The 24807-nt window shown below is 37.7% G+C and overlaps 1 protein-coding gene across 2 annotated transcripts in view; it reads left to right on the top strand.

Moving 5' to 3' along the window:
* The window catches only part of Nhs (NHS actin remodeling regulator), a 72108-nt gene that overhangs the window by 23462 nt on the left and 23839 nt on the right, over nt 1–24807 (top strand). For both annotated transcript variants that reach the window (XM_051179044.1, XM_051179043.1), the window contains exons 2-3: nt 5597–5749; nt 9420–9553. In XM_051179044.1, coding sequence (XP_051035001.1) covers nt 5597–5749; nt 9420–9553 — 287 coding nt within the window. The remainder of the gene's footprint in view (nt 1–5596; nt 5750–9419; nt 9554–24807) is intronic.

Below are 24807 nucleotides of genomic sequence, written 5' to 3'. Positions count from 1 at the left end.
CAAATAAGTACCAATCCTAGAAGGGCAGGGGGATAAATAGGGGTTGCAGAAGCTTGGGCAAGGTAATGTGTGCCTCCAATCTTCACTCTTTCCCAATAGCCCCTGAAAGTAAAACTCCTAGGCAGAAGCGTTTCCCACTTCTTACCTCTTCTGGTGTTTGAGGGAGGGTCTCAAATGATAGTCTAGAATCACATGGAACTCATTATGTGATTAAATTCCCCAGGGTAATCTCTGTCTCACAGAAATCTTTCTGCCTCAGCCTTCTGGGTGACATGACATATGAATATTATATGACACACCACATGAGATCTTAAATCTTATGTCTAAGTCAAGTCATTTCTGAGGACCCAAATGAATGACAGTACTCATGCTGTGATACATCACTATAAATCAAGATCAAGACAATCTCATTGTTTCTGAGGTTTGAGGGGAATGAGCTCAAGGGAATCTCTAAAGACTCCGCTGTTCTACAGACACGATGGTCTTTTCTTGAAGCAGTTCAGTCTTGTGGCATCTATTTGTACTTCAAGTTGCCTTTCTGGAATGTAGTAAACCTCTTCCAACCTCATCTAGTCACTATCTGGAACGTTCTCTCAGTTCTTGGTTACACCTACTCTATGGAAGACACAGAAGGTGGAAGTGTTGAGTTCTTTGCTAGATACTTTTAATGTGTCAGATAACTCCTTCTCTCTACATGAATCACGTTTTGCTAATTTATTTCTGATTGGTTTAAGAAAAGCAAGCATCTGTGAACCCATAGATGGCCTGTGACCCCAGATATTCTAAGGTATATGATTATGAATTTCTTTTTTTTGGAGTTCATCTATAAAATGAGCCAGTGCTTCCTCTGTGGGTAGAGTGAAGGGCCTATGGTATTATGAAGAAAATGCACCTGTGCAGCCATGAGGCATGCAAATAGCCTTTTGTTGTTGTAAAGTATAAAAATGAATAATCTGATCCCACCTCAGGTTTAATGCTTGCCATCATCTGCCTTGGGCAGCAGTAACACAGAGAAGATGATAAGATAAGCCAAGTAAGTGACTGACTTGAAGGAAGTAGACACATTAATGGGGACAATGTATTAATCCTATGACTATGCTATTATTCCATAATAAACTATTATAAACTTGGAAACTCAAAACAACATTGTTAAGTAGACCTGGTGGCACAGGTCTGTAATACCAGTGACCTAGAAGGTTGAGATGGGAAGATGGCAAGTTTGAGGCCAACCTAGGCAACTTAGTAAGACTGTCTCAAAGTAAGTAAGTAAATAAATAAAAGGAGAGCTGGCGATACATCTCAGTGACAGAGCATTTGCTTAGCAAGTGTAAAGCCCTAGGTTCAATCCAGTACTACAAAACTAAAACCAACAACCCCTCAATATTATTTTGCAATATTGTGACTCAAGAGTCTGAATCTGTGTCCTTTGTTCAGAATCCCACTAGGCTAAAAATCAAGGTGTAACTTAGGGCTGTGCTGATCTGTGTCCCAGGTGTCTCTTTTGAGCCTATCAGTTCTTGGCAAAAAAGAAAAATCATCTTTTTGAGGATATAGAACTGGGGCTCTTAGTATCTATAGGTTAACCATCATTTCCCATCATCAGGCCTTCTCCACAATGTGGCATTTTGCTTCTTCAAGGGCATAGGCAAATAAATGCCTGTTACTTCTCATCTCCTAAGGACCCACATAATGACCCACTCAGTAAAATGCTTTCCTGTTGATAGATCCAAAGTCAACTGCATAGGGACCATAAAAAAATCCTTTTGCAAACTGTTGTGAAGTCACAGGTTCTTCCCACACACAAGAGGGTTATATGGGTATATATTGAGAATGCACGAATTTTGGGGTTTATCCTGGGACTCTATTTGACAGAGGAGTCCCCTAGTTGTAGTCAAATAAAATAGAAAACCTAGCTTACTTATCTTTTTATTGCTACGAGATTATATATTACAGAGATAACTAAATGTGATATAATCATGATTCAGCCATGATGAAATTGCCAAATATGGAAGAAAATAGGGTAGGGTGAATCTGAAAGTGGGGCAACTATACAATGGCAGTGGTATAGCAATATTATGAACAAATTAATTTGTTAAACTTTAGTTTAACTACTACTTAGCAAAAGAAATTACTTTGTGTATGTGTACATATACATGTATGTGCATTTGGAGGTCAATGCCAGGTATCAACCTCTATCATTTTCCAGCTTATTTTGGGGAACGGTTTCTTGCTGAATCTGGAGCTCACTGATTTGGTAATATAGGCTGGCCAGCAATGTCTGGGGATCCCATTGTCACTGTTCCCTCACTGCTGCTAGGTACTATAGGCATTTATTGTTGTCAGGCTTATTTCATGGATGCTGCGGATCTCAATTCAGATCCTCATGCTTGCTTTACCAATGGAACCATCTTCCTCAAGTCCAGAAGTGACTTTTTTATTAGGAAAATGTGATAACTTCATTGAGTGTTCCATTTGTGCTTTTTCCTGCCTCCAGTAGATGCAGCATACACTTAATACTCTGTGACTAAAAGACATAGCTGAGCAGTGACAGACATCACTGTAGCAATACGTAAATGAAAATATCTCCTGCTAATGTCTGGATTTAACCATCTAGCTTCTCAGAAGAGAAAGGATAGGGGATGTGTGGACTCTTGACTGTAAAAGCAATCATTGTGGGTGAGAGTTGGTTCCTCTAATGAACCAGCATGAGGGTTCAGAAATTAATCTTTGCATCTGGAATCTGTTCTTAGCATCAGGAAGTTTAGTAGTCAAAAACATCAAGACTGGCTTGTCCATTGACCTTAATAGGAATTTAGGGCACCAGCAAAGAGAGTAATTAAAAATAATACCATTTCCTTTCAAATAATGGGAAATTATATTTAATAATGAGAAAAATTGCTGAATTTCTTTTTCAGTTTGTTATGTGATGTTTTCTGAAAGTATAATTACGTACTACAGAAAGGTGCGAGCTGTACTTTTGGAAGTATATAGGGCCTCTCAGTCTGAGGGTTTTAGGTCATTCCTAGGAGATTGTATCATAGTGCAGCATAAAGTATACACCAGACATTATTGTACTTAATCAGTTGCTTTCAGGAAGAATCATGTCAACATTTTCATACAAAACCACAATTCATATGCCTCAAGATGATAGGGATTCTGTGCGTGGTGCTCTGTCTAGCAGAGTCACCCAGTCCTTCTCACTCCTCCAAGGGCCCAAGGCATCATCAGAAAACATTTCGCATTTCTCAAGTTTTCCTGATGATAAGAATAACAACTTTGGAACATGCTTAATAGGTACAGGTTATCAACACAGTATTGATACCAATGTTCAAGGGTTCAGTGATCTTCAGGTTCTTTTTATCAAGCACATCTGATGAGTCTTTTCCTCAAGCCAATCCTAAGATAAATAGTGAGACCATGGGCACTTGACCTTTTATTGTGAGGGGGTGCCAAGGTCTAGTCAACAACACAGATAGCATGAGGGGGATTAAATCTTCTGACCTACCTGCACTCACCTGGGCCCAGTCCCAAATTATGACTCTAATCTCCCTGAAGAGACACACTTTATGGGAGGGGTATTCATACCCGTGCAAACACATTTCTAGAATTTCCCATTGAGTTTCTTGATCCTATTTTATTCTACAATCAGACTTTCTGTTCTGTCCCTTCTACCAGCTGCCACCAGCACATGAGTTCACAGCCACCTTTGTTGGGTTTAGCAATGACCTCAGCCTGTTGAGCAGGAGTTGACCTCCATGTCCAGAGACAGACTGATTTTCCAACTAATCCCATCACTGCACTGGCGTGTTCCTCTGTGGATAACTGAATGAGACTTCTGTCTTCAGAGCTCTGCCCACTGTCCACTGGAGAGGAGCACCCTGATCTAGACCCATCCCTCCCCTTCTATACTAAGACATCCCACACATTTTCTCAGGCCTGAAAGGATCAACTTGACCCTTTGTGAATCCTCCTGTTCTTGCCTACAGGCTTCAGTGACCCCTGAAAGTTGAGGCTAGAAAATAGCTTGAAAAAGAAAAATTGCTTCCTTTCATTCATGGTTCCATTGGCCTTCCTCCTTCCTCCCAAAGAGTGTTGCCTCTGCCCAGGGAAATAGTCTTCTGATTCACATTCTTAAAGATTAAGCATCTAGGAAGAAGAATCTGTGGCCAAAGGCAAGAAAATAGGATAAACTACTTATGGCCACCCTAGAACAACAGGGTTAAATGTATTAGCCACATATAGCTATTTTAACTAATATTAAAAGTTAAAATGTTAGTTCCTCACTCACTAGCTCAATAGCCACTGTGGTCTTCTATCTCTTGGTCCAAGGTCAACGAGGATACTATATTGTATAGTGATGCTATGGAGAATTTTCTCAGCATGGAACATTTTATTAGATAATTTTGAGACATGATATATTCTTCTTGATTCTGCATGTGTTTCAACACATCATTTTATATGTGTTTGTTTCTATTTTCATAGTGCTAAGAATCAAACCCAGAGTTTCACATGAGCTAGGATAGTGATTCTTGTAATAATGAATACTTTATTCTAGACTAAACAGTGCTATTAAATGCTGTATTAGAAAAAAAAAACAAAAATAACCTGTTCATGGTGAGAGAAGGGAAATTTAATCATCAAAAGGTTATCTCTTTCCTTTCTGCATTTTTCTATAGATTATCTTATTCCAGGTTAGACTTCTCAAAGTGGAATGTTAGATCAGACTTCTAAAAGAAAAGGCTCAGAATGGTGCAAAAAGCCTATGTGGGGCCTAGGGATAAACAGTGAAGCAGAGTGTCTCCAAACCATGCAGTGGGGAAATGAAACAAAGCAGGAAGAAGGCTGAGACCGACAGGAGCAGGATCCTCCTTGGCCAGGGGTCTGGCTCTGGACCATAGGTCTGAAGGAGGAAGCCACCTGTACCTGATCTTAGCAGTCTTGAGGCTAATAGGCTGCCAAGTGCTCATGAGTGTCTCTATGTGGCCATTTCTCAGAGTCTCCTAGTTCCCAGGTTTTTCTATAATTGTGCATCCTCTAAACATAAGAAGTTTGTTTTGTCCTAGGCTGTAATGAAGGAGACAGTGGTGAATTAAATGCTGTGTTTAGGAGAAAGAATGTCTTCCTTGATTTCCCAGATGAGTTGTAAGAACCATGTTATCTACACCCCCCACCCAATACGCACTATCACACCTGTCATGGTTCCTTTAATGCTTGTGGTAACCTTTGATGAAAGCAGGGAAAATGGCAATCATTGGAGTCAAGAGGGGGAGGGCAGGATCAGAAACCTGCAGCCAGAAGCCCAAGGAACAACAAACAATATAAAATACAGACCAAAGTTCAGGTAGACAACAAGAACAATATGCAGAAGTATCCTGTGGTTTCCCATCTCTTGGTCCTAGGGCATAGTTGTCTTCATATGTATTGTCAACTTCAAAGTTTTTCCATCCTTGAGTTAGGTTTTCTGATGGGGTCAGTTAATATGGACTTTACCTCTACATGCCTTCTCATCTCCCTGTCAATCCCCCCTACACCCACTAAATGAACAATTAGAGCTCCTGATGCACACATAATACCCTGTTTGTTCTTTGTCTTGCAGCCGTCTCCAACTTGGACATCGAGAGTAAGTTGAGTGTATACTACCGTGCACCATGGCACCAACAGCGAAACATCTTCCTCCCAGCTACTAGGCCACCCTGTGTGGAGGAGCTGCATCGCCATGCCAGACAGAGTCTGCAAGCCCTGCGCAGAGGTAACTGATCACAGGGTGGGGGATTTCTGGGACACTATCAGAAGGCTGTGCCATCTAGGCGTTTCCTGTCCCATCAGTCCTGTGACCTCCTGTGACCTACTTAGTTAAAACAAGCACTTTGAAATGTTCACATTTCTACCCCTCATGAGATGCATACATAATATCAACTACATGTGTATATGCGTTAACATTATCATTATGGCCTAAGTATGATCACAAAGAGAATTCAAAGAGGAAGAACATTAATAACACTGTATCTTAATATGCAAGTGCCAATTCACAATTGTATTAGATGACATAATGAAAGGAGTTAGATGTCTGTACCTCTCAAAACTAAATTTGAATTGAATAAAGACAGAAATCATCCCACACAAAAATGTGGAGAAATGAAGAAGCCCTAGAAACAGGGGTAGGGGAAGAGCCACAAAAATTGGTATATCCAGAACCAATTGGATATGGGCAAAGTAAGACTTGGGCTTATAATGAAAAGGAAATTAGGGCTGACTCGGAAATAGGTTCCTGGCTGGTTTTTTTTCTATAGGAGATTTGGATAAGGCAGTTAAATGCTGTATGGGCTATGGAACCTTCCCATTGACCATTCTGCATATTACATGATGGCTGTTATGCTTGGCTCCTGCCCAGTAATACTAACCATCATAGTAAGGCTCTCAAGTGCTCTTCTGTTTCTGTTGGGAATCTGTGAGTTGATCCAATGTCCTCATTATACAGGGAGGTGCATGGAGACTGAAATTTGTGGACACTTGTTCAGGGTCATTCAGGCTAGCTCCAGAGCCAGTACCTGGGCCTGATCCTCTGATCTCTCAGGCAGAGCTCTTTTCTCTGTGCTGTATTCTGTGTCTCATGAAAATAGCTATCCCTATTGTCACAGCAACAAGAGCACCAAAGATAGGCATAGAACAGCCCAGGTAAAAGTGAACCTTTTCTTACTTCTAAGTACCTTAATACCTGTGAGAATGAGAGGACTTAAAATATTTTATCCTTTAAAAGTCCCCAATATGGATCTCTTAAGATGGAATGCCACATTTTCTGTTTTTTTTTTTTTTTTTTTAGAGGCAGATACTGTCTACACATTCAATGTATTTGTTTCAATGTATTTGTTTTAATATTTCTATACTCACTCAAAGATTGGTAGCTTACAAATACATTGTAATGCAAATAAAATACTTGAAAGCTATTTTCAGGACACAGAAAACCCTAATAAGTATTGTTTTCAGCCTTATCTCTATGACTTCTGCCTTTTCTCCTTTTAATGAACCAACTGGCCTATAACTGTCCCCAAAATAGTTGTTTAAAAGTTTTTTTTTCAAGTTACTAGTGGTAAGATACTATGATATTTATAATAGAGAAACGATACTTGCTACTCATTTCAGTTATGGTTGGGTAAAAAAAGATTCTTCAATAAATTTTTAGTGCAAGCCTCCTTCAGGAAATAATCCTCTCTACTAACCTGTTCCTAGGCATTTTCCCCATAATAACCAATGCATCTTCCCAACATGTACATGCAACCATCTGTCATAACTGACCACTATGGTCCTGCTGCCTTCTACCAGTAATCCAAGGGTAAGGATGGTGTCTTTTTAGTTTATTCCATTCAGAGCACGTAACACAAACCCAACATATGGTAGGTCCTCAATGGATGTGTGTGGAAGGGAATGAAATTCTGCAGAAAGCTGATTGAGCATTGAAAGCACAAGATGACTACTGAGGAATTTTAGCATTCTTACTAAATGCTTTTTGAGATCTCATCATTAGAGAGCTTGAGTAACATTAGCCCTGTAGACATCATTCTTTTTTACCATTTTATTATTATTAATCAGTCCTCCCTGATTAGATTTTTACAGATGTAACCCGATAACACTGAACTGCTCATAAGCTGTCATATTTCACTGCTTCATCAGGTTTGGACTTAATGGCAGAACTCAAAGAACAGCAAGTACCAATATCAATTTTCTCTGCAATTCCTCCTGGGGATGAGACATGGATATAAGGCCTTCTGGGGGTTAGATGGAAGACTATAAGCCTATTTTGCCCTGTTCAGACTGGCTTGTTTTGTGCCTGGCTCAATAGCAAATCTTGGGTGTAGTAGTTTTAATAGCACTGCAGAGAGCCATAAACAAGAATTATAGGCATCATAGAATTAAAAGCATGCAGTGGTGTAGAATTAAAATTAGAAAGTAACTTTAAAAATTAAATAAATAAAAACCCTGCCTAAGAAACAGCAATGTAGCTGTGTATCCATCAGCATAATCCACTTCTGCCATCTGGTGGTGGGGACCAATACCAAACTTGCAGACAAGGGCTTGGCTCCCTAAATGTGGCAGTAAGCTTCCCTGTCTCTATTTGGACAGCTGGAATGGTCTTTTTGTTTTCATGGGGAGAGAGAGGATGATGAAGTATGTGAAAGCAAGACTGGCTGGCTGCAGATTTGTGCTTGTTTGGGAAGTGATATTAAACTTTAAATTGGATTCCTTATCATCATCCCCTTACCCTGAACAAACTGTACCGAAGGCCAGACATTATGCTAGATCATAGGATTGAAAGAACAGTCAAATATGGCCTCTGCCTTCAAAGAATTCCTGGTGTAGAGAGGAGGATGGAGAATCTAGCAGTTAAGTTCAATCCAATGCTATGGGTTCAGAGCAGAAGCATACCTATCATGCTATGGAGCCTCAGGGAAGTGGCATCTAAATGGATTTCACGTTGTTTAGAATGCAATTATTGCTTTCCCTTTTTCTTAGCAATTCTTTAATGCTCAGCACCAGTAATAACTTTAAGTTGTGCCATCTTTTCTGTTCATAAAACACACAGAGAGACTAATACATGCTATAAAGAGATAATTATATTTTATATTCCCTTTCCTTTCAAGTTCTGGCTGCTATCTAAGTTTCATTGGTCTAAAGGAGTAAGGATGAAAATTTCACTGCACTTGCAGGCCCTGGTGAACTGAGATTGGCTCTACCTCACCAGTGGCAAGAAGTATCATTAGCAAACCATTAATTTAGGCTGCCTACTCTTGGCCTGAGTGGAAGAGAAGATATATTTAAGACAGCATGGGAGAAAAGTGGTTGAAAGAGAACTTGAGCTGCTACCCCTTCTCACTTTGCTCCCTTTCCATACTTCCTAACCAATAGCGCTTGTCAGCTCTGCCTAGTGAATTTAAGAATGTAAAAGGTTTCCTTGTGCTGTCCATTAGAATAGCCCACTGTTCGCCTGCAGACAATAATGAGGATGACACTAGAGGTGGGAACTTTACCAAGAAAGGCATTTATCTCAAAATTCCTTCTTGATAAACATTGACTTTCTAGGCAGTGTAGGAAAGACCACCCATGTGCTGCGTTTTTGAGGACCTTTGCCCGGTTGTGAATGGAAACCTAACTTATATACTAAGCCTGTGGCTCTAAGAAAGAGCTTAGGTATTGAGGACCAAAGGCAGTCAACTCACTGGTGGAAAGCAGAGAGCTTGAGAGAGCTCAATTCCTAGTTTCAATGCATAATGTTTGTCAATTTCTGTGATACCCAATATGAAATGGCGAATAGATTAATGAAAGCTCACCTTTTTTTGCAGCTTGTTGCTAACACTCTCAAGAGGGGAAGAACAATTGAAAATATCAAGTCTTTTTCATTATGTTTGTCCATTCTGCACCCTCAGAACACCGGAGCCGAAGTGATCGGCGAGAGCAAAGAGCTGCTGCTCCCCTCTCCATAGCTGCTCCACCACTGCCAGCTTACCCTCCAGCTCACAGCCAGAGGAGGCGTGAGGCCAAGGACCGCCACTTCCTAACGGTAAGCATGATGGCTGCTGGCTGGCCTGCATTTGCTCTTTGGAGCATAGAGTTCCTATCTGCTCAATGTGGGAAGCTGGGCTGGCTGAGGGGCAGGTAATAGGCATATAGGAACTCCTTTCACTCCTTTTGTATTACACACACTCACACACACACACAGATAGAGAGAGAGAGAAAGAGAGAGAGAGAGAGAGTAAACCAATAATCAATAATAGTTAAGGACTCTGAAATCAGAAGGGAATTTTGCTTCTAATCCTAGCTCTGCTTATATGTTAGAGTTTAGGATTGAGTTCTTTTCTTTTCTCTCAGCTCCTCCCTTCGTAATAGGGGATATTATTTATTTAGCTTAATAGGGCTTGAAGATGCACAGAGCTTCACAGAGGGACTGACTGATATAGACGAAGACATCTATACATCTATAAATGTCAACCACCACGGATACTACCATTATTACTAGTCTTACTCCATGGGAGAAGCTGTAATGTGATGTGAAAATTTACCACTAGAACAAATCATAAGTTTGCGCTTTCCCAATATAAGAGGCTACTTCCCAAGGGTAACCTATTATCTCACTGACATCACTGCGTGTGGTTTCAGCCTACTAGGGGTGGATGAGGCTGTAACTCAGGCCAAGCTCTTGAGTGTGGACCACAGATGATGAAGCTGGGCCTCAGTTCAAACACCTGAAAACTCAATCGGCAGCTGGTGCAAACACTTTATCCCACATGTGCCTTCTGGAGCCTCTGTGGGATAAGGAAACATTTGCTTCTGTGTACTTATATCATTAAAGTCAGGAACTATGGTTTTGTGACCAAGACAGTCCAGATTGTGTTCAAGCTTGCCAGCACCCCTACTGTCTTTTTTTGGGTTTGAAACCCGAAGTCTAAAGAAGTTACAGCACTATGTGTATTAATTAACGATTTTGTTTGAAATTAAATGCATGACTACAAACCCCATACCAATATGGGCTGTGCAATATGCAAAAATAGTGCAAAATGTCCAGGTTCCATGATGCCAAACATTCAAATGGAAACATACTTTATCTAAATGAACTTGCATGTTATAACATATTCAGATAAGACCTTGAGTGTGACTAGATGATCTGCAGGTATTTTACCTGTTTGCAGCCAGCTAGAAGGCACTGTGCTGTTCAGTTGCATACATACTGGGTACCATACTTAACACACTGTTGTGATGCAGCCAAAGAATAAGAAAGGGGGGCTATACTTCTCTGATTCATCAGACGGAGTGCTTACACATGCTAGTGATTTGTCATAAATGTCCCTACTCAATACAAGTTCTTATTAAACTTAACTCTGCTTGCCAAAGCATTGTTTCTAATGAGGTATTTTTTGCATAAAATGTTAAAAATATTTTCCCATTCATTATAACACATTTTGCGGCTCATTAAGTTGGTTTTCTTAGGGAGAAGGTGAAACAAAAATTTTGAGTGCTTACAGAGGTGACAAGAAAATATAATTCCTTTTATAATCTGCATAATTTTAATGACATCTAAATATGTAAATAAGATGCTAGGAAAAGACTTAAAGTAGTGGCTAGCAATAACTGTGCTTCATTAACCCAATAGATAGCAATAAGAGGATCCTAGATTATACTTTGGTAAATGTCTGAAAGTTTGCCTATCCTGAATTTATCACATCTTGACATTTACAAGTCACTTGGGGGGAATTTTGTTTTCAATTGAGTTTGGGCCACCAATTTCATTAGAAGATTTTCCATTCAAGTTATACCTCACATACTTGGCTATGATAATGGCTCTATGCATTCATCTTAAAAGGCTACATGTTGCTTAAAGAGTAAAGGTTACAAGAATAAGGATAGGAACTTTGTAGACAAAACCCTGGACACACATTTTCTTAGAGAATTTTTGGATTTATATTTTATTAGAGGGTTTAAACCCCAGCTGCCTATTGTTTTCGGTTGAATGATTTGGAAGAAGTTATATCTGTCTGAATTCTGGTTTCTTTCCATTTTTTTTATAATTGTATTTCAGTTTCTTTGTCTGTAAGATAGGGATAATCATTTCAACTTTACAATGTCATTAAACATATTTCATGTGACACTATATAAATAAGATTAAATTTTGTTTTTGCAAGTCCCTAGCACAGTGCCTAAAATATTTGAGTATCATAGTCAATTGTAATAAAGCTCTTATCATCAAATGAAAGGCCTGTAATATGTATAACCTCATAAAATTAGAGAAAGTATAAATCACTACACCTTTTCCAGAGGAGAAAGAAAACTCTAAATATTCATGCACTTTCATCCAGCAATTCCACATCTGGGAATTAACTCCAGGGTGATAGATCAGTCTATGTAAATATTTACTTATTAATATGTTCATCAAATCACATTTTAATAGAAAGATATAATTACATATATCCCATGTCCAAAACTGATCTTATTTTTAATAAATTTTGGTACACATTATATTCGGTTCTATAGGATGTAATACAATATCATAGTATTATATAAGAATATTTGATGACATGAAAAGATGTATATTTCATCACTGAGGATTTTTAAACAGCCCATAAGATTTTGTAGAGTATCATCTCAAAGTGGCTATCTGTAGATAAATGGCTGAAAAACTATGTGGCTGTGGTTCCCTAACTGTGAACTTAGGTACCCTATGACAGTGCCATGAACTTATACATAGGCAATGGGATAGTAAAACATTTTCAAGAGACATGGTGTCTTCACTTCAGGGACATCTGGCAGTGGCTCAAAAGTAGCTCTGTAAGTCCCACAAATAAGAAGGAATACTTAGTTTTTTATCAATTAATTTACCTAAAAGTTTCTGAAAGAGGAATTTTCAGATAAACAAATGGGTTAAATTTAGCTTAAAGCCCACTATTAGGTGAGAATTTAAGGAGTGTCCCTAAATAACAGCATCTTCTGTCATCAGGATGACAAAGGAGGTGACTTCAGGGAAAGATTCGCTAACAAGATTATCTTTTCCAATGTGCTCTTGAATTCTGAAGGTCTACCATTAGCAACTGTGTATTTCTCTCTTATTAGAAGAGACACCAGCCTTGTCCATGAGTTCAGCTTTAGGATATCAATTTTAATAAATATGTGATATGAAAAGAAAGAAGACTCTATGAAATGAATTTAGAACATCTCTTTGTAATTTGAGATGCAGGAAGAGAACCAAAGCAACCCTCTCCAAATCCATACCCTCACATGGCATCTCAATATTCTGATTAATTCACTATGGAAACTATAGCTTTAGACTAGTCAAGGACCCAAAGACTTGTATGAACCTAGGTGGAAGTCAAATGTATGAAGTTTATGGCAAAAAAAAATATTTCCAAGAGCCATAAGAAAGAGAAATAGCCCAAGATCAATTCTTTATCCACACGAGTAGACTTTTGTCTGCAAATATATTTGTTAATGGCAGGATACTGACTATTTATTGTGGGCAGAAGGGATAAGGAAAGAAGAGTGACACCAAGGTGTGTGTTTGTGTATTGAACAAAAACTCGGTGACTGAAACTCATTTGTCTTCATGTAGAATTCTTGACGAATTTTCCCTTGCCTAGGTTGTAGTCAAATTAGGCATAACAAATGGCAATCAGACTATGGGACATTTGTCAGAGCAACAACAGGTAGCCTCTTCTCTGCAAATGCAAACATGGGCCTCTTCTCTGCAAATGCAAACATGGGTTAGCAAATTTGGTCAAGGTCATTCCAGAGAAATAAATTCAAGATACCCCTTGAAGAATTTTTTGGAAACACACAGTATTTTTAAGTGCTCAAGTGATGTTGATTGGAAAGCTTCTTGTTTGAAGGAGTTGAATAGTGTGTGTGTCTTGGTGTTTGTGTATCTGTGTGTCAGTGTGTGTATCGAAATGTACACTGAGCCTTCCATGTAGCTGAAGACAGTGGTGGTACAGTAAATCCATATCTCCCAGTATTTCCTTCAAAATTTATACAGAACAGCAAGGTTGTAAAATGAAGCTGTGCCACCAAAACACACCATTGAAATTATTTGAAGTACCCCAAACACCAAATTAATATGAAGTAAAAAGATAAAAATAAGCACCAAGTCTTCTTGTCACAGGGACATGGAGGGCAAATTTGAAAAACCTAAAATTGCATGGAGTAGGGAACTAGAGTGTATCTGGAGGTTGAAATCCACCTCCAGAACAGTTAAATTTACCCGATACCTGAAAATACTTTGAAAAGGTGTTCAGATAGAAAATGGATTTTAGAATATGTGTACCATCCATGAACAGATATCCATCCATATATGAAGCTTTGAGAGGAGAAAGGGCAGAAAGACATATGCACCATTTATCAACTAGAGGTGAAGAAACAAAAAACAAACAGAAATGATACAAGTTAAACATGAGAAAATAAAGGAGTAACTAAGAAAATAAAATTGCCTTATTGATTTTTGTCTAGGAAATGAGTAGGCCTTAAACGATAACAACAATCCCCCCAAAAAAAACTAGTAGTAAAAGTTCAAATGATAGAAAAGGGATAACTATGGCAAAACAGTTTGATAAAGCTCAAGAGCTGCGGCACATTTTTGAAAAAGAGAAAGCAGTGAACAAATATAATAAAATATACACAGTTACAAAATATATCAGAATTGTCACATCAATTAATGTGAGCTTAATTTGCACATTAAAGGAAACTCTTTCAATTTGTCTTAATCAAGCAATACCAAACTACACACTGTATACATGAAACACACCTAAAATAAAATGATCAAACAGATTCCATAAAAGATGGAACAAAGATATGACAAGTAAATAAAACAATAAATCAGTAGTGTTTTAAAATATACTTGTGAATATTAATGTGACAAACAACACAGGTGTATATTTAAGAAACAAAACCTGTAGATACATACAGGTAGAAACATGGTATCATTAGGTGATTTTTAATACATCACTTTTAGTACAAGACGGAGAAAGCAGACCAAAAAAAAAAAAAAAAGATTGGAGACAGAAAACCTAAAAAACACTGTCAATAGACTTTAAGCCATGATAATATACCATATTATCAAACAAACCCTGAGAAATAAAAAAATATTGATTATGACTTTGATTCAAAATGTCAGTGTTCCTAAAGTAAGACTATTCTAAACAATACTTGCTGATCAGAGTACAGCAAAGCTCCAGATTACTGACAGAGGCAAAGCACCAGGAAATCCTCTCCACCTGGACATTTTAAACTTCCTGTGAAACATTTAGCAAAAGAAAGAATATGAAGTGATACTATACAACTTCTCAAAAATGATAATGATGATGTTATATAACAGAATCTGTAAGATAAAATGAAATAATAATCAAGAAAAATGCATAATACCATATGGTTAAATAAGAGTAAATTCTAATACCCCCAACAAACAAAATGAAGCAAAAAGGAATATAAGTAAGCAAATAATACTAAAGTATAAACTAATAAAGCAGAGAAATAGTAGTCTAATTAATAAAGAAATTCCTGGTTGATTGAAAAAAATGACTGGGATGGGGGCAGGAGAATAAATGACCAAGAAAAGTGTAAGTAAACAAAATAAATCATTGTCAGATGATATAAACACTGAAACAGAAAAAAATTGAACAATTTTAAGAGATTATTTTATAGACATTATGCAGATAAAGTTGAAATCTTAAAAATTGAACAGTTTCTTAGAAGAATAAGTACTGCCCAAATTATCCCCTTTAGATTTAGTAAGACTAAATAGACTCATTTCTTTAAAAGAAACAGTCACTTTTAAGAACCTTGCCCACAGGCCCAGATTACTTCCCATAAGAATTGAATTTACCTTTTAGTGTCCATATATTCCCAATGTGCTATAACTTGCTTCAGAATATTGGAAATGAAATAAATTTCACTATTTCTTTTATGATGCAAGTATAATAATATGCATACCAAAACATCATAAGGAAAGTCCATAAATAAACTTTACAATTATATAGTTCATACATATTGATTTTTGTAAAAGCATTAAACATTTGCAAACATAATACATTCCAAATTAACAATTAGTGACTGGATGAGATTTATTTCAAGAATGGAAGGCTGTTTCAATATTAGGATGTTTATTAGCATCATATGCCATATTGATAGATCTAAGAGGGAAAACATGATATGACTATGTCCTTGGGAAATACTTGAAAATCTTTACAATCTACATATTTTCATTTAAAACTCAAGAAAGCCAGGCGTTGGTGGCACATGCCTTTGATCCCAACACTGGGAAGGCAGAGGCAGGTGGATCTCTATGAGTTCAAGGCCAGCTTTGTCTACAGAGCTAGTTCCAGAACAGGTTCTACAACAATACAGAGAAACCCTGTCTCCAAAAAAAAAAAAAAAATCAAGAAAATATACATATACTTTAGCTCAAAAGCCAATACCTTACTTAATCATAAACACTGAGAGGCATTTTCATGAAAGTCAGGAAGAGGGCACAAAGGCTCACTACCACCCTTACTGCTTAATACTGGGTTAGCTATATTAATAAGTAAAATTTGGGAAGATAGATGAATTAAACACACAAGAATTAAAAAGAAGTAAACCTGTGTCTAACTGAAGATGATGAGATAGTATAGCAAATAAATTCTCAATAACCAAAGGAGAAAAGGGATTCAAACAATAAAAGCATTCAGGAAGAAAGCAGGATGCTAGCACACAAATGTCACAAATGATAGCCAATTTAGAAGAGCTAGTGCTAGAGCATCATTTGAAGCAATAATAAAGGACGCTAAAATACCTAGGAACTAATTTCCAAGGAATATATAAAATCTGTATGAGAAAAATCTCAAAGAACTTACTAAGACATTTGTGAAATGAAAATATATTCCCTGCAATTGGCTTAGAGTGATCCAATATTGTAAACAAATTAGTTAAGTCTCTATTAATTTGCAAATTTAACCCAATTCCAATTTTATTCTATGAAGTCAGACAAATAATATTAAGGTTCATATGGAAAAACAAATACATCTGACTAACCAAGCAAATGCTGAGAAAGGAACTATACAAGACAAGAAAAATGTATTTAAAATCCCTATAATTCAGCAGTGAGATGTTAGGCAGATAGATCAGTATGATAGAATAAAAAAAAATGAAGAAATGGACTGGTATAACATGATGACATACAGTGAAAGTGACAGCACCACAAATCACTGAGGTGAAAGTTTGACTTATTTAATGGTGCCAGAACAATTGGCTAGCCATTTGGTAAACAGAAAAATGAAATGATCTGACCATTTTATCAAGGTAAGCACTATTGACATTCTGGATCAGATACTCCTTTCCTGTGTGGGCTTTGCTGTCTGTTGTTCAATGTGCCACAGCATCCCTGGTTCCTACCCACTAGCTACAAATAGCACTCTATCCATGACTTAAAACATTGTAAATTTTCACTGTGGTGACAGAATCACCCCTTGTTCAGGCCATTTAACTATATCATTTCCTCTAACCATACACATAATTAAAATCAAAATGAATTGGGGGGCCTTAACATTACAAAATGAAACTTTAAATATGAGAATAAAATACCAGTGATGTACTCCTTGACCTCAATCTAGGTAAACCTTTAGTAATTTTGATTTTTATGACACAAACATCACAAACAGAATCAAGACATAACCAAAGAATATGGAGAAAACATGCATCATACAAAGGGGCAGGTATACCTAAGGGACATATGCCTTCTAAATCTGGAGGGAGAAAGAGCGAAACTCTGAAAGAAAAAAAATAGATTTAAATGGCAGTTCAGAAAAAAATATAGTCATGTTCTTAAACTAAAAAATTGCTCAAAATTCTGTAGACACCAACCCCTAAAAGAAGACAATACAGGTTACTGCCATTGCTTTTGTTGCTGACCAAAACTTGATGACAATAGGCACACTGGTCACAGGATATGGGGAAAGCAAACTTATACAGGTCTGAAACTTCCTCCCTACTGGATAGCTCTCATAATACCTACTGTAAAGTGACTGTGGAGTGCTCAGTCATAAATGGGGCATCTATATTATACCACCTTTCCAAGACTCAAGGAGCACTATGGCAGAGGGAATGGACAGTTTGTAAGATTCAGAGGTTGGGGAAGGATCAGAACAAAGCAATGTCTTTGGGAAATAACAGGACCATTGTATTCGTGGACTCACATCATTTGTGGTTGTCTGCACAAGACCTATACAAGATCAAGCCATTCCAGCATGCAATAGGAAGGGGTCCATAAGTCCCTATTCCTAACTGAGGAGCTATAGATAGTTGATTACTTCTTGGGACAGGGAGTCAGTTTGTATTTAAGAGTGTGGCTCATGGTAGGTTAGTCATGCTCCATTGGATGGCTCCACGTCCAGAAAATCATGAACAACATAAATTTGACTCAACAGGTCATTAAAATTTTAAAAGGAGACACGAAAATGAGGGGCAAGATGTTGAAGATGGATATGAAAGGAGGTGAGGGAAGGAGGTTAAGGGTGAATATGATCAAATTACATGTTTAAAATTCTCAAAGAATTAATAAACATTTATTTTAAGATTTGTTCATACTCATAATCAGAACTCCAGACAGCGTAGGGCAGCATGATCTATTGGTGAAACTGGGGAAACAATTGGTCCTATGCATTACCGCTAGAAATTCAAATTTGAATTAACCTATGAATCTGGCAATATCTAGTGAACTTTCCTAAGCACTTCTTACCTTAACAGTTGCAGTGAAGATACACTTCTGAAAATACAAAAAGATTCACTGAATCATTGTTTATAGGATATTAGAAGCACCTAAGTATGTTTATGTTAGAGTGATAGAATAAGTTACGGAACATCTACACAGTTACATATTATGCAGATATAAAAGAATAAGGTAGATCTTTATGAATAAAAAGTTACTTCTGTGACATCCTCTTAAGTGAAAACCAAGAAAATCCCCAAACAGTATCTATCCTATATGATTATTCATGTTAGAAAGATATATGAAATACATAAATGTTCATGTGTTTGCATAGGAGTCAATTTTGCAATCTTCAAAAACCTCTACACTGCCAAAAAAGACAATTAAAAATCATAGATAAAACAGAGTTAAGAAGATAACATACATAGACTTTATCACACATGAAAAGGAACTCTACAGTGTGTATGGGAGTAGGGGTTTGTGTGTGTGTGTGTGCATGCGTACGTGCGTGTGTATGTGTGTGTGTTATACTGGGAAGTGAGCCCAGGCAAACACTGTGTCACTGAACTGTATCCCAACTCATTGTTTACTTTTGATTTTGAGACAGGGTTTTGTTAAGTTTCTCATTCTGGCCTTTAACCCACTCTGTAGTCCACAATGTTCTTGAACTTGAAATCCTCTCACCTCAGCATCCCAAGTTGTGATTATAGGCCTGCCGCACAAGCCTGACCAGGAACCATATTAAACCACTGTGAAATATATTAACAGTACAATAAACTGATACCCCATCTGGAAAAAACAAAGGCCTTGAAGTCTTCTTGTGAACAGGAGCATCAGAAGGTTTGCAGTTTGTGAGTTATTGGGGAAGGATAGAATGAGGCTGATATGAAATTAGAGGGAAGGTTGTAACACTCTGTGTGAATAGGCTCCCAATCCACAAGGTGAATATGGTAGCTGGTGGATGTCTGAAATGTATTTTGCATTCTTCTACAGCTCAGTTCAGCTAGGTGCAATCCCTGCATTCACTTAGAGTTTTTCATGTATGAAATCATGCATAAGCAAACACAACATTTACATTATGTTCAAATCACGCTCCTAAGATACCAATTGCTTTGGAACTAATGCAAGTTTTCAAAATGAGCATAGCAGAACTGGCTGTAGAGGGAAGATAAATCAGAACAAATGAGGTTGGTTTAACTCCAGGGGATTGAAAGGAGGCAGTGGAGCTGAAGGGGAGTGACATTTCCTTGAGCATATGTTTTTGTTGTTGTTGTTTTTGTTTTTTTTATACCTCATAGTCATAAAACCCAGGCAATATTTTATGAATCCTCTACCCCTAAATAAATGACATTAACTAGCATGTGAGGAGAACCCCAAGCAGGAAACAAAGAGAAGCAAATAAACCTAACTATGTCACAAATGAGTGATAAACCCACCCTAGAGGAGGGGGAGGAATTTACTTAACATTGATAGCTTTGGAAAATATTATTTGGCTTTGGCTTCATTTTATTGCAAACAAACTGATTTATTTATGGACCTACATGCTATATGTTAAATTGAACAATCCAGCACAGCCAGGAATTAAAATGTGTTACTATATAGCTAAAAGTAGAAAAGCAATATGCACATTAATGAGCCTCAGTCGACTGCCACATGACTATTAGATAATCCCTGTATTTCATACAGTTTCTAATCACCTTACCTGTTTCTAAAATATGAATGGTACTTCACAGCAAATGCCTCTTGCATTTATACTTGTGTCACCCTGCCTGCTCCCCATTTGCTATCCATTCACTATCCTTTTGCAGTGGCATTCTCGGCTATCCCTTTAGGAACTGTGTATATATTTTCCTTCATAAGCAAGGAAGTAAGTAAACAGCGAGTCAAAGAATGACAGCTGAAGGCAGATATATGAAAGAAGAGATTCTGCAGATAGATTTTTCCATGTCAACAGCATTATCCAGTGAGGTTTAACTTTAACTGACTTTGGCAAAGAAGCCACTTTGGCTTGCTCAGAGGCCTGTCATTCCAACTCTAGTTGTGCCATCAGTGCCAGACTCCATGTTTCTAAGGGATTAGCAGTGGTCTACATAAGAAACAAGTAAGCCAGTGTAACTAGGTAACTAATACTCAAATACATTTGCTGCTTTGGACTTCTGTTAGGAGCTGACCACAGGAAGTATAGTCCTTTGATAGGGATATATATATATATATATATATCCCTGAAAACCATCTTTAAATCTTGAGCAGGAGAAATTAAGCACCTGCTAAGCAGCAATCTTTTTTTTATTTAGAAACGTGAAGGTAAAAACACTGTAATGAAGGTAACACTGAGGCATAAATGATGCAACAGAGGGATGAACTTAGAAGGTTTTCAAAAGTCTCCAAGCAAATTGTCAGAGCAGCCATTCTGGTGATTATGGTGCTGCAAAGCTAAGCAAACTTTCAGGCAGGTGGTTACTTCCTGATGAATCAGCAGTGCAATACTAAGGCATGCCCCATAGAGGTGTGCATTGAGACTCCGAGGCCTGAGGTAGAGGAACCTGGATAAGTCACCTGCACATTTGGCTCTCACAAGTGAGACAACCTCTCACTTGCCAAGCAGAGCATCTGTGATGACACAGAGAGGGAAGAAAACCAAAACACAGTCACATTCTTTCCAGAGAAGTGATGGTTTCTGAAAAGGTTCGGGAGAGACAATATCAGAGACCTGCTCATCTGGACTATAGAAGAATTTTGCCAAGTTAGAATTACATTTAGCAGGCATAGCCTGGGGTACCACATATAACAGAGAAGATTTATTATTGAGAATCTAGGAGACTAAATAACCAAGGTGAAGGGTAGAGTGGATGGCAGAGAAATAGGAAGCAAACGATGTATGGAAAAGGCTAAAGGAGAAGCTGATAACTACAGGGAAGGCAGCATGATTATAATATTTATCTAGTGAAAGATCTCAGCTGGATGGGTCCTGCCAAGATCCCAATTTTCTTATATTTTCTTAGATCTAATTTTCTTAGATCATATAGATGCGTGGCATTCATCAGCAGAACAGGTAAGATAACATTTGTGAATAAAAAGCCAGCAAATGGATACTGAAGAGAAAAACAAGAGTATCATTTTGTTGTGCCCTGTTTACACTAAAAGTGGCTTTGTGTTCACACAAATCTGGAGCTAACATGCAACAATAATAGTATGAAGAGAAGGGAATAATGACTGGACTCTTGTGTTTTCTTTCTTAAATACTACTTTCAAAGGACAATTTGATTTCAATACTTTGGCCAAGAAATTAGATGTTCAGGGCCCAGAGAAATGGAATCAGCAGTTAAGAGAAGTTGCTGTTCCTCTGGGAGACTCAAATTTGTTTCCTAGCACCCAGCACATTCAGTGTCCACAACCAATTTTAACACCAGTTCTAGGGGATTCTGCACCCTCTTTGGCCTCACTGGGCACTACACTCACATGTGCAGATTAATACAAACTTAAACATATAATTTCAAAATAAAAATAAAATCAACAAAATAAATTAAATGTATGTATTCTACTCTAGTTCCACCTTCTCCAAAACCCTAACAAATTCTGTGGTTATGTCACTGTCTATCCAATCAGCATTCTGGATGGTCCAGTTTGCAATGATGCTCAATTACTCATATCATCTCTAAATGTCGTTGTTTTTGTTTAAATTCCTTTTATTCTTAGGTTTTTGTGGGCGTGCCACCCAGCTCCCAAATAAATACATGGAGTTTTATTATTACTTACAAATGTTCAGCCTTAGCTTGGCTTTTTTCTAGCGAGCTTTTCATTCTTTTTTATTTTACAGTTTTTATTCATTTTATATACCAACCACAGTTCCCCGTACCTCTCCTCTTCTCACTCCTTCACTGCCCACCAACCCACCCCCCCATATCCACTCCTCAGAAAGGAAAAGTCCTCCCATGGGGAGTCAACAAGGCCTGGCACATCAAGTTGAGGCAGAACCAAGCCCACCCCCCCATCAAGGCTGAGCAAGCCATCCCACCATAGGGAATGGGCTCCAATAAGCCAGCTCATGCACCAGGGACAGATCCTGGTCCCACTGCCAGGGGCAACACAAACAACTCAAGCTACACAGATGTCACATTTATGCAGAGGGCCTAGGTAGATACCATGCATAGGCAGCTTTTCTTAAATTATCCCATCTATCTTTTGACCCCAAGTTTTTACCTTTCTATGTATTTTTCTTTACTTCTTAATCCATGGCTTGCTGTGTAGCTGGGTGGCTGGCCGCTGGAGCCATACATCCTTTCCTTCTCCTTTCGCTCCTCAATCTTCTGCAAGATTTCTCCTCCTATTTATTCTTTCTGTCTGCTACCCTCACCTATCCTTTCTCCTGCATGGCTACTGGGCATTCAGTTTATTAGACCAATCAGGTGTTTTAGACAGGCAAAATAATACAGCTTCACAGAGTTAAACAAGTGCAGCATAAAGAAATGCAACACATCTTTGCATCATTAAACAAATGTTCCATGGCATAAAAAAATGTAGCACATTTTAAAATAATGTTCTACATCACAACATTTATAACACCTGAAATAGCTCACCGGGATATCATCTCATTTCTGTCTAGCTCATATAGTTGTAACATAAAGTGGAGATAGTTGATTATCCTGTGGAATGATTCTGACCTGTTCACATCTTTGCTCTTTGTACTGTAATTAGTGGTTCATAAATCAGTCAAAATTCTGACAAATCCAAAGAAGTTCACCTGGTCTTCTACATCTGGAAAGAATACTCTGGTCAGTGAGATAAGGTATATTTCTGAGATTTGCAGAACATCTTCTCAGCTAGGAGTCCTAGTCTCAGGCAGTGATGACAAAAACTGTAGAGGCAGACAATGTGTCTGCAAATGTCTTTCTTGACACCCACAAGTGTTTCACTCAATAGTAGCATGGAGGCCTGGGACTCCATCCTACCCCAAGAGTGTTTCCAAGAGTATCCCTATCAGAAATAAGAGGTTCAAGCTGATTTTTAAAATCCAGTACTGCTGTAAGTAGGAGGTTTATTTTTTCACAAGAATGACTTAGCAATTCTGAAACTATTTTATCTATACCAAGAGTGAACAAATCAATAAGTATATTGCAGACAAAGATAGCCAGGTATATTAATATTGGAGAAAGGAGATACAAATAAGCTAAGTGGGAAGTCTAGAATGAATCCTGAGATGTAGGATTGAAATGAAGTGCCAGTATAAATATATACTTATATTCATGCACAGATATATAAGTAGACAGAAAGTAAATGCATGCATGTATGTATGAACATATAGGCATGTATTGTCTAGCTTATCTCAGAAGCCTTTAGGATTAAAAGAACTCTGGTAACACTGAGCATATCTAGTGACTAGATCTTTTCTCCAAATACCAATAGGACTCCTTGGAGAACAGGTTTGTCTGAGACCAGGTTAGTAAAATATAAGATAAGCCTAGACTATCTTATGGTATCAAAAAATATAAGAGTAGTTAAAAAAAATAAAGAAGTATGTAAAAGTTCATACAACCTGAAGGATAGTCATTGGTCAAAGCTGGTACACTTTAAGCAATAAAATAAACAATGATAATAATAATTTATAACATAAAATAAATGCTATGAGTCCTATGTGTGTGTGTGCACACATGTGCCTGTGCATGTCATATGTATGTTTGCCTATACAAGTATGCTTAGAAGCCAGAGACTGACACTGGAATATATTCCTGAATTGTGTCTCCAATTTAGTTTTTGAGATAAAGACTCACTGCATGTGAAACTCAACATTTTAGCTAAACTGATTGGCTAGTGAATTCTTCTGGGATCTGTTTTCACTCAAACACTGGGATTACAGGCAAATATCATCAAAGGAGGCTTTCTAATGTGACTTCTGGGGATCCAAACTCAGGTCCTCATATTTGCATAGCAGGCAGTTTTCCCACTAAGCCATATCCTCAGAGCCCCTACTGATACAAATGCATTAAATATATAAATAAGTTAACATACAGAGGGTAGACACAGTCTTATAAAAGAATTTTAATTAATGAATTTAGAGGTAATGTTGAAAAAAGATGACTATTAGTCAAATACTATGACAATAAATTTTGCAGGCAATAGTCAAAAATAGATTAAAGTTAGTTGGGTGAAAACCAGGATGATTTTGTAGTGGAAAATTTATCAACCACATTATATTTTTTATTATAAAGAAACAGTAACTTTAACTCTGAAACCTGATAAATACAAGCTTAACCAAGTGGTAAAAGTTAACATTGCTAGTGATAGGGCACCTCTTTTTACGACTTCTTGATAGGATGTATTGATGTATTTCTTGATAGGATGTATTGATGTATTGTGAGAACTCTTGCCAACACAGTCACCTAACCTCACTCTCAGCATGAGAAAACATCGAGCAAATCTAAATATACATAAATTCTGTAAAGTAATTGATCATTCTTCAAAAATGTCAAAGCCACGAAAGACAATGACTAAAAAGGAGACCATGGAAATTTGAGAACTAAGTGCAATGTAAGATCCTGGATTGTATCCCAAGTAAGAAAGGGGAAATGGATGAAAACCTGGCTGCATTAGTAAGG

Source organism: Phodopus roborovskii, unplaced genomic scaffold (assembly GCF_943737965.1).
Source record: "Phodopus roborovskii unplaced genomic scaffold, PHOROB, whole genome shotgun sequence".
Lineage (NCBI taxonomy): Eukaryota > Metazoa > Chordata > Mammalia > Rodentia > Cricetidae > Phodopus > Phodopus roborovskii.
The sequence above is the reverse complement of the archived record's forward strand: the minus strand, read 5'-3'. Positions and strand labels throughout refer to the sequence as shown.